The following is a 14893-nucleotide window of genomic DNA, read 5'->3' on the forward strand; positions in this document are numbered from 1 at the left end:
TGATGCATGAGCATGTTATCACTCATTGATAGAGAAAAGCTGGCAAGGACAGGTCAGCTTTTCTGCTTAATGGATGCAGTCAACAGCTATCTGCTGCAGTAAGTGTTCATCAATATTGTATGTGCGTGTGTGTGTGTGTGTCAGACACAGGGAAATAAAAGGAGAATGATACTTTTAGAGGTGCTGTATCCACTTGAACACAAACAGTTATGCCAAGGGAGTGCAAATATATGCAAGCATTCTTCCTGCTCCCCCTCAACCTATTGCAATGTCATGTACTTGCATCACTACCTTCTCCTGATCAATAGTCTATGGCCACTGACCTATGTGTTTTGGAGTTGTAGGTACCATCCTATATTGATCCAGACAGGTCTGGACCCACAGTATGAGTTCAGTCAATACGGTGATTACGAGCATGTGGGGAGTTGGTACTGGTCTGGCCACCTTGGGCTGACTCCTGTGAGTGACCTATGAGGTCTGCCTCAGAACTGTGCCCAATCTCTGTGTGTTTAGAGAACAGAAGCCAAGAGAGGCCATGTTCAGACTCCAGGTGTACATTTTCTGCTGTTATGCTCTGACATCAGGGGTTTAGCTTGAAATCAAAGACCATCCACTTTCTTTTAAAAGCCACTTGATTCAGGGCTGCTGGCAGTGAAGTGAATTTCCTCCATTACTTCCAGCTCTGCTTCTGAGTTCAATGTCTGACATGCTTCACATTGGTCTTGATTAGCTTGGCTGCCAATGTTTCAGTCGTGCTTTCAATGCAGGCTTCTAGTTCTGTGCCTAGTTTGCTGCTGAGTTTAGGAGAGAGCTGCTGCAATGCCCTCTCTACTGTCTTCTCCTGCTGAAAAAGAAAATAAGTTGTGCAGTATTTGTTTGATTCCCAGCAGATAATTTGAAAATCTACATAGTGGGTGTTGGAGTTGATGTAGGTATTAGTCTGATTACAGCTCTGATTACTGTTGCCAAATGGCAACTGCTGTCTGAGACAGGGGGTGTGAAACAGCTGAACTGTTCCAGTCAGGGTTGTGTTGTCTTGGCTGCTCTGCTGTTAAGAAAAGTTGCTCAGTGTAGCATAACTGGTTTAAAAAGCAGATAAAATAAATGGATCCTATGATTGATCAAGATTCCTCGCTCAGGGCCTCAGCCTTTCAGCTCTCTGTGTTACTCTTCTCCAGCCCCGGATTGCACACCTTCTTTTCTTCTCTCCACACAGCGGAGCAGAAGTGAGCAGGGAGAGGATTTATGTTAGTGTTCGTCCGTGTTCACGCTTGAGTCGCGCCTGATGGAGGGGCAGCCATGGCACACTTGATACATTGCTTTCCTGGGGAAGATAAATCTGGCTGCACACGGAGAGAACAGGGCTTATCTTGTGCTCCTGTGTTCGGAAGCGACATCCACCAGCTGTTATCACAAGTACTGAAAATATACTGTACAGACAATCTCAATAAGTGCAGCTGCATGCACTGACTGCATTTGAAAAATTACCATACACTATGCTATACACATATGCAATTATCGGATAGTGAGAAAACTATGATGGCTGTAGGCCTTTACTGTATCAGCCGCCTCCTTTCAGGCCAAAGTCTGCACTTTGAACATCACAACACTGGCTCTTACTTTTAGAAGCCGCACACTCACTGAAAAATTGAATTTATCACATCTTAGTCTCTTGTTTGTTTGCTGGTGCAACATTGATGCATCAGATCTCCTTTCCGTTTTTTCATCTGTGCACAGGGTATGTGTGGTGTTTTGAGCTGCCTTGCATTGCATGTTGGCTGTGCAGACATGCCTGGTGACACGCTCTCTCTCAGGCACGCTAACAGAATTCGCACATGCCTACATTGCACCCAAAATACAGATACAGGAGTCAACAGAAAACCCTGATCGAGTCACAGGTATTTGAATTCACTCTGGACTTAATAAGCAGATTCTGCCATTAATGCATGGGCAAGAAGTACTGTAGTCAACACTACTGTATACAGCACAATACACAGTCATACTTGGGATGATCCAACAAATTCATATTCCATTGCTATCACAGTGCTACAGTATATAGTGTGCTTAAGGCTTGTAGGAATTGCACAATTCTGAGCCTTTTAATTTTATTTTGGGAGTTGCTGCTCAATATGGAAAATATTTCACTTATATCAAAGGCAGCAAAAAATAGTGTTTAATCAATGTGAAACCAAATTAATTTCTCATACATGCAATTCATACATCAGAGGGCAGTATGATAGAATTCATTGGTTTGACTTAGTCATGGACCACAAGTATCTCCTTTCTGCTTTCAGCTGTAATCTATCCACTAGCTCAAGCTCTATTAGAGGTGGTCTTGCAGTTCCTCAACAGAAAGATTGCTGCCATGTTTAAATACCAGAAAATATTCTGTCAAAACAAAACATGTATCTTGGTGAGGCAGAAAATTTCATTACATTGTATCTTGTTTTGCTCTGAGAGGATCAAATCTAAGTCAACATTTTTAAATGTAGTTGGCTGTACAGGGAAAGTTCTTAACAGTTTGGTTTGCACAAAGACTTTACATGCCTAATATCCATCAGTGGTTATTTAGGAGCCTTTTCATCTTAGTAAACATGCTAATTATTTAATATTCCCTATTTGAAATACCTGTCTTTGCATGGGTAGGCATATTTCTCTTTATGTCAGTTACTTTGTAGTGCAGGGACCCATGTCAAAAATGTCAGGGTGGTAAAACTCCAAAGTGGGGTACTGTAGGACCCCCTAGTGTGCGGTTTCATCTTTGACACAGCATAGGAAGATGAGGCACTAGCGAGTGAGACACCTCATTTTAAATGATGCTGCCCTTGATCTGTAGACTGAATCACAAAATTATTCAAAACAACTGAAGTCCCGTGTGCTGCTATAATGTGAATGTGTTTATCTCCCAATACATGTGTTTGTCTAGTTCATTGTCCATTTCGTTTGCTGTGTAATGCACCTGAATGTATTATTATACGGAGCTTTTAAGATCTTTTCTCTTTGCCATCTTACTCTTGGTGCACTGCACTATGACCTCTACATTCTATACTACTCCCCCTGCTGCTGTGATTTTCTGTTGAGATGCTGATGGCCCTTCTCTTTGGACGCCATGGTTTGTTTGGGGATCTGGTTGGTTGGGCATGGCCTTTGGTGGGGCAGCAGTCTCTTCTTTTCTGACAGATCTCAGTTGGGTGTGCTTGCATTGAGTCAGTTGATATTACTTGTGGGTCTCTGTGTCATATTCGCAATCACTGGCCCTACAGGGGGCTTAAGTCCTGGAAGACCTTGTTTGTAATCAAATTAAGGAATTATTGAATAGGGATAGTCTCCTAACCAGTCTTCAATCAGAGTTCATAAGCATCGCAGTACGTGCACTGTGGTAACAAATGTTGTAAATGTGTTTCTCTTTTTATTGACTTCTTATGTAATCTAAAGTATTCAGTACTATTAATTACACCATTCTGTTACAAAGACTGTCAAATATTGATCTGTCACAACATGCTGTCCAGTGGTTTGAACACAACCTGTGAGTATAGATGGCATGATGTCAGATAAACATCAAGACAGGAGTTCCGCAAGGATCAATTCTGTGTCAGATTCCCTTTTTAATTTAATTTTATTTATATAAACAATCTAGGAGAAATTACTGCAAATAAATGCTAATTTACACATACTATATGCAGGTGACACTTTTATGCACTGTTGTGCAGCAAATATGAAAGACGCCTTGGAAAATTTGCAGTCTGCTTTTAACAATACCAAATTCAGATTTCTAAGAGCAAAAAAAAATCAGTGTCTTTTGATTCTGTAATAACTGAAGGTAGACAAATAAAAGTGTTGTCTTATAGATATCTTGGATTTACACTTGAAATGAGAATGTCACATTTAAATTCCACATTGATAACCTGACTAAAAACCTCTAAACAGGTTTTTTTTTCATAGAAACAAACCATGCTTCTTATTTAATGTAAAAAGAATTTTATTTCTGTTATATTTTGTCTCTCCTTGATTATGGTGATGTAGTGTACATGCATACTAGAGGGTCATGGTTACGTTCCCTTGACAGTCTATTATGGGGACACTGAATCCATTATAAACTCTAAATCATTAACTCTAACTGTTCATAGACTGAACCACTGGTATCTTTGCATCTACAAAACTATCCCATGACTACTGCCTTCTTACTTAAGGCCATATCTCACTCTAAAGAAGAGTACCAATTACAGTTTCCCAAAACAATCTATTTTTCAATGTCCCCAACACCCACACAGTATTTGGCAGAAGGGTACTTAGATATTTTGCACCATCATCATGGAATGAGTTAAAAAAACAGTTCCATAAACTTGATCTTCTCATCACATAAGATGAATTCAAAAGAAAACTCAAGGATGTACAACAGAACTCAATGGGCCATATGTATCAATCTTTGTGTACAACTTGTCGTAGGACCATGTGTAGGCCTACGCACAATCCCACGATTTGTGTACGGAGGTTTTTCATCTGAGTTATCAAACACCACGTATGCCTAATTGTCTTCATAAATCTGATCGTAAATCAAATTAGCGTGAGATTATGTGCACATTAATGCGCTTAACATCCACTCCCACAATTGTTCTTATATGGACCGAGACACACCTTTAATTAGTCGAATTAGCATATTAAAGATTCCACGTCAATCTGAGTGAAATGCAGAGATTGATGTTTAGGATCACTGGCAGGACGTAAGAAAACAAATTATTACGACATGGAGATAGAGGTGATGGTTGATGAGGTGGAGAGTAGAAAAAAAAAGTCCTTTTTGGAGGCCAGACTAGCGGCATTTCAAATTGACGGAAAAATGTGGAGTGGCTCAAAGTGGTGACTGCTATGAATGCAGTTTCACTAGAGGTGCATATGGTGGAGGAGGTGAAGTGGCCATATTTTAAAAGAGAGGGCAAAAAACGAATAAGTGCACACAAGACCAGTGTGTCCGCCCCTGGCGCGACGAGGGGGCAAGAAGCTGCTCAGTTGTATTTTCTGCCCCCCAAGTTTATGGGTACTATATGTACTTTTAGTTGCTACACAAAATTTACCAAATTTAGCATGAATGAAAATTTAGCATGGGGTTTACTGAAGAGAGGGAGGATGAGGTAAATTTGGCTTCTCAGTAATTTATGGAGATGTGTTGATTTTGTTTTTGTTTGAATGCTGTGGTGATGTGGATGTTTTAGCTCTTTGAAAATATTATAGAGCTGTAGTAATTTTGAAATGATGCTATAGTGCTGTATAGATATTGTGAAGTTCTGGTGAACTTGTAGTTGTGTGGATGTTTTAGCACTGTGTGGATATTGTGGAATGGTGTAGTTGTGTGGTGGATCTGATGTTGATTGAATGCCTCTATGACTGAGACAATGGACGGAGCAGTCACTTGGAGCATTCTCTACTCTTCTCCCTAAACAATAGACCACATTGGGCTCTATTGTGACTGTCATTGATCACATGAAGAAATGCATATTCTGTTTGGCTTTGTTAAACACACTTCTGTCTCTTCGTCTGTCTGCCTTTTCATTTCTCAGTTTGATCTTTGGTGTCTCATTGGCTTCATGTCAAAGTGTTGCCAAAGCACTACATTTAAAATTACTATTTAAAGTGAGTGCATTTGTAAAGTTGCACTTGTTATGAATATTATTATTTACAGACATAAATTACAAACAAAATTATGAAGCCAAACACACATCAAAAGCATGTGCTGCAAAGTTTCATTTAGGAAACATTACAGATATTACAGTTTCAAATGCAAGCAGCTTGAAACATCAGAAGAGACCCTTAGAAGCTATGGGAAAGCTGTGTGGGATATTAGAGGACAGTTGATATGGGCTATTAAGGAAACAAAAAAGTCAGGTAAACTGATACAGGTAAAATAGTACAAGTAAAGTAGAGAACACAGGAAGAGGTGTTACCAGCTGGAAAAACACAGCTGCGTAGTTTGAAAAACCTTATTGTGGACTTACTGCCTGGATCTGACAGGTCTGACACTGCGGCCATGGTGTAACAGGGTTTCCATTTCACTGGGTTTAATAAAAAGTCTCACTCCATTACAGTCAATGGTGTATTCCACACCACTCCTGCTGTCACTATGTAACTTTCTCCCAGCTTCTTTCTTTCCCCACCTGATCAGAAACCCATCACATTGTTTACTAATTAGAACCCAAGGACCGCCCCATGGACTCGCCCTTAAACTACACAGAGAGATTCTGGAGCACATAGACAATAGTATATTTGCCTCCATCATAAACTTATCATGGCAGGAGAACAGTGGTTTGAGAGCTGTGTAATGGAGGCATATTCTGTTGTAGTACTTTAATTCTTTCAGACACAGTAGGAGCATGTTATCCACGGGAGCCTAGGAGCTTAATCTGGCTGTCAGGTGGAGTGAAGTCTGTTACGGCAGATTGCTCCAGCACCAGCTTCATTGTTTGGTTGAAAGTGTTCTCTGCTCCCTGGCAAGCAGATGACCCCTGACAATGCTCTGAAGAACTCCATAGTATATTTGATGCCAAATAATATTAATTTTTACTACTGGAAAAATGAGGAGCCTCAATGGGCTGAATGACCTGTTCTTATTATTAAATTTCTTGTTTATATGTTCATATGAATGACCTCTCATATTCAACAAAGCATACATTAGTGAAGATAATCAGTTATACAGTGATTTGGAAGACCAGTCTTTTTTTAAAAAAAAAAAAAAACTATGGTCTTTTGTTTAGAATGCTTAATAAAACTGAAAAAATCTTTGTTTGGGTTTGATGACTGCCTCTCTTTCTCCCTGTTCTGTTTTTATCCTTTTCTCTTTCCATTTTGTAATGCTTTAAAAATAAAAAAAGGGAACAAAGAGTTGGCCTGTGCATTGTTAGAATCAGCGCCTGAGGTATGGGCCTGTTCTGGTCTGTGTGTCAGATCAGCAGCTGATAGTAAACCCTGCATTAAATGACATCCCAGAGCGCTCCCATCAAAGTGCTGTGACCTGGCACTAAGGCCTCAAGAAGGCGTCAGCAAAACCACACAGCACCACGTATGTTTCTGCTTCAGTTTGGGCTTGCTTCTGTCATGTTTTTATATCTTTAACAATCTTCACGGCAAGGCTGTCTGTGATATTTTTGCTTTGCCTTTTCCATTTCCTGAGAAGGAAGAGAGGGAGAAAGCAACACACACACACACACAAACAGAAAGAGAGAGAGAGAGAGGGACAGAGAGAGGGGAGCGGAGCAGAAGAATAAGCTTTCATGGGTGTAAGTGAGATTTCTGGGCTTCTTGAGGACCGTTGGGTCAGAGCCCTGCTCCCTGTGGATTCTGATGTTCTTGGGTTGACTGAGGTACAAACTCTAAGGTGGAAAGGAGTTTCTCTCTGAGCTAAAGACCCTTTGGCATCCATATGAAAATCCATCCATGGATTTGGTAATGTTGGTTCAAATTATTTAATTTACCAAAAAAAATCTTTCCAGGCTGGGGATGTACTATTCAGTATCTGCTTTAGCACCATGAGTTAATGAGGTCAGCTTCTGTATGTGTTTATTAGAGAATGGAGCATGTATATTCTCTCCCACAACACTTCTCTTGAGTCTACAGGACTGGTAGGGGGAGAGGTAAGGGAGAAGGCTAACAGGGGGATAGCCACAATACAGGACAACCAGGGGATGAACTGAACACAGGTATTTAGGTTCATCTATGAGTGTTCTGGAACACTGGAAATGATTTTTTTTTTTCATTCTCAACAAAATATCATCAAAGAATTCCTCCATAGTAGGTAGAATGTTGTTCATATGATTTTTAAAAGATCCATTTTCTCCATTACCTCACTAAAGGGAAATGTTTTATGGTAATGTAGCTTACCAAAAAATATTGGCACATTTTTTTAAAATAGCCTACTGCTGCTAACTATCCATTAGTGCAGTGAGAGACAATCTTATCAGTTTAACTTTGATAAAAGAGGTTGGCTTTGGTGTATGTGTTTAAATTGAAATTAATCTGTCGTAACCATATGTCACTCATGAAGGACCAGTCAGCATGGTTCACCCTGCAAAGTTCAACCTGCCTGGGGGGCCTGGGATTTTGTGGTATGCCACCATGAATAAGAGGTTCATACACATTCCAGCTGTGCAGTTGTCATCTCTGTCCTCTGTGCAGTGTGTTAATGCACAATCTCTGATCTTCCTCCACAGTCTGTTATGTTTTTTTATTATCATTTTTTTAAGTTTATGTAGAAAATGTATAAGCTTATCTATCTTAAAGATCTATCTTATCTCACCATAATTTGTTATTCTTATGCTCAGACTCATGGGATCTCCAGCTTCTGCACACAGACAGAAAGTAAGGACCCCACAGTTACCATCTGATATCCCTAAGCTCTGAACTTGAGAGAGTCCAACACAGAACCCCATCCAGTCGATGCTACACTGGAAAAAAGACACAAGCATAAATGAGTCATTTCTGTATTATTTTCAGAGGTTTAGATGAGAGAGCCAGAGTCTATGCCCGTGCATGTGGGCTGCATAGAGGAACTCTGCTCTCATTACTGGCAGAGAGGGAAGCTGGTAACCCCTCTTCTGAATAATGTATTTATTTGATTTGTGACAATGTGATGGAAGAGCCTGAGGGTGTGTGTGTGTGTGTGTGTGTGTGTGTGTGTGTGTGTGTGTGTAGGTGTGCAACAATGTGTGATTTAGTGTTGAGTACATGTGTTTGCCAGTGTGTATGTGTAGGTGTGTCTATGTGCATCTTAATATGTGTATGGCTGAGAGACAGAGAGAAAGAAAGCCAGAGAGAAAAATAGAGAAAAGCAGAGATTCAGCAGCTTACTACCCCAGGGTGGAGCAGAGGGGTGAAAACAGGGTCAGATTTCTGAATACTGACCACTGATCTTGAGGATCAGATTGTGAGAAGCAAAATTTTTTTTAAATTTTAAAAAAATTTCCATAGAAATTTTCCACAGGAATTTTGTCTGCAATTTTGGCAATACTGTATGCTCAGTTTGGATCGGGCTCACATTTTACATTATAAAGGAAAATGCAGATAGTATAATAGTACACCTCACTGAAGCACTAGGGCCTCTCAACAGAGAGCACAGCTCTTCCTGGGGTGGCTCCCCCTTGCTGTCAGACCTTGTGCTGCTGTTCATTTCATCCACACACCCTACTTGTTAAGATTCAACAGGGCTGCAGCAGCTGTTAGTGTGCTGTGCCAGATCAGATTAAAGAGGTGGTGTGTTTTAGAATGGGGTTGGGGGTGTAGGTGAGGGGAAGAAAGAAGATACCTGCTGCCAAACAGGGAATGGGGGGGGGGGTGTTATCTCATCCCAATTTAGGGGCTCCTTGATCTGAGCCTGAATGGCCATGGAGAGTCTCCTGGAGTACAGATCTCCTGCCACCTCACATGTCACTGCTAGTGAGATGAGAGATGGTGACATCACGCAGGCGTGGAGTGTTTGCTGTATTTATGGCTTGCATTGTGGAATAGCTGATCCGGCCTGTCTGCAACGGCAGGCTCTGCCAGGCAGCAGCACGGAAACGGAGGAGACAGAGGGATGAGGGTGAATTACTGATGCAGTGATAAACCTCCTGCCAAGGAAATAGTCGCTCTCTCACAATTCTTTCTCGCATGCCAATCAATAATTTATATCTGTCAGTTCATTGTAAAGAACAGATCACTTCAGTGGGTGATTGATGGAGTGCAGCATGCACTTGCTATTCTGCCTTCAAATAAGGAAGTGTGTGATACAGTAGAACAGAGTTGCAGGAACATGTAGGCTAGTTATTGGGCTCTCATATTTCACTGTAATTGTATCAAATCTGCAGCAGTTTCATCAGCTTCCCACCAGGATATTTGCTAGGGGTGATATGTGATAAAAAAACTTATTCTTATCCAAAAATGGTGGTGTTGGGAGAGAAGGAGTTAGCAGAAGATAGAAGCTTGCCTCTGTCAGTTACCTATCAACAGTCTGTTTAAAACAGTGATTTAGCTTGTTTCTTTAATGCTGGGATCTGGGGCCAGCACATATCCCTGTGTTGAGCATGAGCCTGTGGTTGGACCAGAACAATGTTGGCTCAGCTTATGAGTGAGAAAATTCACTAGGTGGTGGCAATCTTAACAGCTGCTGTAGCAACGAATGAGGGGAATAAATGAATTTCTCTAACTAAGGTTTACAGTGTTATCTGATATGGGTAAAGGAAGCGAACAGTGTCACACAATGACAGTGCAATGCCCTCCTCTTTCCTGTCTCTGCAGTGGATGATGACTTCCTGGGACTGGGGGAGCTACCGGAAACATTCCCCTCGGATCCCCCTGAGCCCCTCCCACACTTCCTGATGGAGCCGGAGGAGGCCTACATTGTCAAGAACAAACCCGTCAATCTCTACTGCAAGGCCACGCCCGCCACCCAAATCTACTTCAAGTGCAACAGCGAGTGGGTCCACCAGAAGGAGCACACTGTGGAGGAGCGGGTGGATGAGGCATCTGGTCAGTACTGTGGGAATAGGAGTGGGAGTGGTGACAAACTGACCATACCTGTTTGTCACTACAGAAGTATTGGATTTTGTTGATTTGAAATAAAATAAACAGATAAATACATGGTGAGGAAGTGAATAAAACACACACACACACACACACACACATACACACACACATGCACTCATACACACCCTCAGGCTCTTCCATCACATTGTCACAAATCAAATCAATACATTATTCAGAAGAGGGGTTACCAGCTTCCCTCTCTGCCAGTAATGAGAGCAGAGTTCCTCCATGCAGCCCACGGCTAGCTCCATTAGACACCAAGAGCATCCAAAAAGCTTGTAAAGCCTCCCTTGAACTGACATAGTGCTATTAAGAGTGCCATTGTTTATGCTGTGTTTCTGGCTGCAGGACATAGGACATCATTAAAACCCAGAGCCAGAAGGACATGGCTCGACTCATGCTTGATGTGGAATATCTTTCTGACATGTGTCTCTGACACCAGGCCTGTGTTAAAAAGGCACAAGGGACAAAACTGAGATAATAGACATGCATGTGTAGAGAAAATGCAGGACAACTGCAGGGTTACCCTGTCTGTGTGTCTCAGACAGCTTCTCCAGACTGAAGGGATGGAGAATGATTGGCTCTGAACTGACTTGTTGAGCAAAGTGTCAGCTCAGCGATCCCGTCATAATCCTCACTCTTCAGCTGGCTCTCTGTCTGGGGCTGTCGCCCCATCTGTAAAGGGGCACAGTGTCTCTTTCTTTCACTCCTTTTTCTTCTGTCGCCTCTGTGCTCTTATTTTGGAAAAGCAGTACACCAATAGTTGCAGGCACTTTCATGTACAGTCATTTTGATTACGGAAGTTAAAATACTAGTGTAAATCTAGAGTCAATTGATTTATGTTTATGTGGCAGTGTTATGGACATGCAAGTAAAATGGTGTGGATTTCAGCTGCACTGTGGCATTGTACAATGCAAGCCACAATGTTGTACTCTGAAACACATTCAAATTTCAAATGTAGTTACTGCATGTATCTCTGTAAATAAAGTGGTGGCATAGGAATGAGCAGGCGGCCAGCCTAAATTTTAGAGGAAAGGATTTGACTTTAGGTTCCTTTGGAAATCACACCAGGGTCTCCAAATGCTGTTACCTGTGTGCTGATACTTGTGCCCTCTATAAATATAAGCAGAGGTGAAGATGTGATGCAAGTTAGTGCATCTACCCTACTGTGGTCTGTGGAGAAGCTGGCTGACACTTCCCCCATAATTGAATGAAACAGAAGAGCAAATGTTCAAAAAACAATAATTTATTTTAAAACCCAACAAATAAAGACAAAGAAACCGACCTAAGCAAACCAACAACAGGGACAAAATTAGCCTCTTTCCTGCTCTCCAGCCACACACCTGTACTTAATAAGCCTTCAATTAGACAGGCGTGGCTTGTTGACCAATAAGGTGGCTTCAGGCACACAAGCAATTACACAATTACCAATTAATAGGTTTCACTGAAGTTGAAGGCTCCCCTCCACGTGGTCAAACAAAATGTCTAGCTGAGTCCTCACATAATCTAACATGACGATACTGAAAATATTTCTCAGTATTTGATCCTTAGTTGTCCTTTCATCACTGGGTAGAGAAACCTGTGTTTTGAAAGGCCCTGAGTTAAACTCAGAGCCCTCACACTGCATACACCTCACGCCCAGAAACCCAGCAGCAACACTGAATTGCTACACGAGCCCCTGCCTAATACACTCCACTCTAATCTCCCCTGATTGAAAGAAAAGAAACCGCCGATAAGGGCTGGCTGTGGTGGTCAATAGCCATTTGAGCAGGCGGAAACCTGATCTGAGGCACTCTCTCTCGTGCTCTCTTAGCGCAGGACAGGAGTAGATTAGCAGATGTTTGGATCGGGAGGAGGAGAGACAGGGCATGTTATCTGTGCCTACTGGCTGGCTCCAGTTGAAAAAATCATTACTCCTGAGTTCCTCACAGAAATAAATAAAGAAAGACTTTGCTTACTGCAGAGGCTGGAAGAATCTGTTCCAGGATCATTAGCTGCCTTAAAATTGATTTTCTGACCTACCAATCGTGTGCCTACAAAGAGTCATCCCCCCGGGAATCAAAGATGGACTCATCAGGTTTCCTTTTCTCTGAGACCAGGAACCACCCCCCACTGTTCTCCTGAAAACATGTCCCATTATCTTGTCAATAGTTTCTGTGGGTCAAGTGCCAGAAGGAATTTCATGGGGGTGGTGAAAACAGAAACATTCTGATTCATGCAGAACTCAGCCCATTATGTATGAGATAAAAACCCTCTTTCATGTATGGATTGTATGTCTCTATATTCCAGTGGTTTGGTCATGATTACAAATGGTCTCACTCTTTCTACTGGCATTTTACAATGCAATAGTGAGCCTTGTACCCATGACGATGGAATCATATGAAGCATGTTTTCAGTGCCTGGAACACTGCTGTTTCTGTTTGTGTCTTCCTTTCGGCTCTGTGTGGCTGGGAGAGAGTAAAGGTGTTTTCCCAGTGCCAATTTCCAATTCCTCAACAATTGCCCACATCTGCCTCCCCCGACCCTTAGAGAGAGAGAGAGAGAGAGAGAGAGAGAGAGAGTGTGTGTGTATAAACCAGTGGCGGCAGGTGAGTTGGAAACAGGGGAAGTCCGAACACTACCTTTAAATCTATCATTACTTTCAACCTGTTCCCCTTTATCCTCCTTGATTAATAATAAAACAAATAATTCACAGAATAAACGACAAAATAATCGTCTGAAATTTGTGTGCTATTGTGAAAGCTACATGTTGTGTTCACTGTTAAAAGTTGTTATACCTTTAGTGAAGTGTTAAGTTATGTTATACCTTTAAGGAGCTGTTACACTCTGTATTATGGGATTGAAGGACAACCGGATATACGTGATCTTTGGGTAGTGGTTGTGAGATACAAAATTAAAAAAGTAAAGTCGAACTGAACATGTGGTCTCTATGTATGTAACACCCCAGCTTTGGGATTACTTGCCACTTAATTATTCAAATTGCCATCCTTGTTAATTAAACAATCTCACGTTGTAGCTTTCGCAAGCACACAAACTACAGACAATCTGCGGTGTTTCGCGAGCATTTATTCTAATTATGCGATTGGTGTCGATTATTTTGTGAATTATTTGTTTTATTGTTAATCAAGGGTGATAAAGGGGAACAGGTTGAAAGTAATGATAGATTTAAAGGTAGTGTTCGGGCTTCCCCTGTTTCCAGCTCACCTGCCGTCACTGGTGGAAACCCATCCCTTGATGGATGCACTGATGTGTGGAACATTGTTGAAGCCATCAGGGCTTTCAAATGGCACTGAGGTCAGATTGATTCAGTCATCTGTCACACATTACACCTGCAGCTTATCTCGCTTGCATGCACCTAGACTGACCCAGAGAGCCACCTCAGAGAGGGACTCAGGGACTCACAGGGAAACAGGTCTGATACAGTGTGAATATCAGTGCAGGCACTATGGTCTCTTATTATTAGAGGGCACACCCTAGCAAATCTTAAACTATGTCATCAAAAACTTCAGTGAAAAGTTCTTGTTTTTTCTGTTGACATGTTTACGTCATTCAAGTAAATAAAAACAATACATAGCCAGTCTTTCTTTGTGGATGTAAAACATGTTCCTGAGAAGTCTTTCTCCTGTTGCCATGAGAAATAAAGGCTGACCGTTCTGTGGAAGTTCTGATAATCTGACGCCTTCTGCAGTGTGAAAAAAAATAGAAGCAGCATTCATAGTACATAGCAGGTATATTTGTGCAAAGTAGACACAGGAGTCAGTGATGAAGGAGAGGACCCACGGGATCCAGGGTTTCTCCCCTTCCCCAGAGAGTGCACATTTGAGATGAATCCTGGAGTTTAGGGATTGTCATTGCTAATCTCCGTCTGAGCCACTCCATTGATTTTTACAAATGAGTGTATGTTAATTATTAGTGGTTACAGCACTGTAATGTAGATCTGAGAGGGACGTTGCCCCCCCTGAGTAATGGTGCTGGGCGCTGGAGGGGAGTGCTCTTCATTACTGAGGGTAATCAGGATAGTTTCTACAGCTGCTCCTACCAGTAATCCAAATGACACAAATCAATAATAAAACTACGACTAATGATAATGATGACATTAATGACAAATAATGTTCATCACTACTTTACACTATCGTTTTGCATGGCCAAATGGTGTGGGAAATGTATTAATGGCTATACGGTAAAGTCATCAGGAGACGAATGGGACAGGGCAGCAGTGTGGAGTAGTAGTTAGCTCACTGGCCTCATGAATGTCTGGGATCCAGGGGTAAAGACCCCATGAATGTAACCACTCAGTTTCAGGAATTCTGTCTGAATACCTGAGAAATGCCATGACTATCAATGA

The 14893-nt window shown here is 41.7% G+C and overlaps 1 protein-coding gene across 1 annotated transcript in view; it reads left to right on the forward strand.

Moving 5' to 3' along the window:
* LOC118777421 (netrin receptor UNC5C-like) overlaps window positions 1-14893 on the forward strand; it is a 152975-nt gene that overhangs the window by 63424 nt on the left and 74658 nt on the right. The window contains exon 2 of the mRNA XM_036528296.1: window positions 10261-10491. Within this exon, the coding sequence (XP_036384189.1) occupies window positions 10261-10491 (231 nt within the window). The remainder of the gene's footprint in view (window positions 1-10260; window positions 10492-14893) is intronic.

The sequence above is a fragment of the Megalops cyprinoides genome, chromosome 5 (assembly GCF_013368585.1).
Source record: "Megalops cyprinoides isolate fMegCyp1 chromosome 5, fMegCyp1.pri, whole genome shotgun sequence".
Classification (NCBI taxonomy): Eukaryota; Metazoa; Chordata; class Actinopteri; order Elopiformes; family Megalopidae; genus Megalops; species Megalops cyprinoides.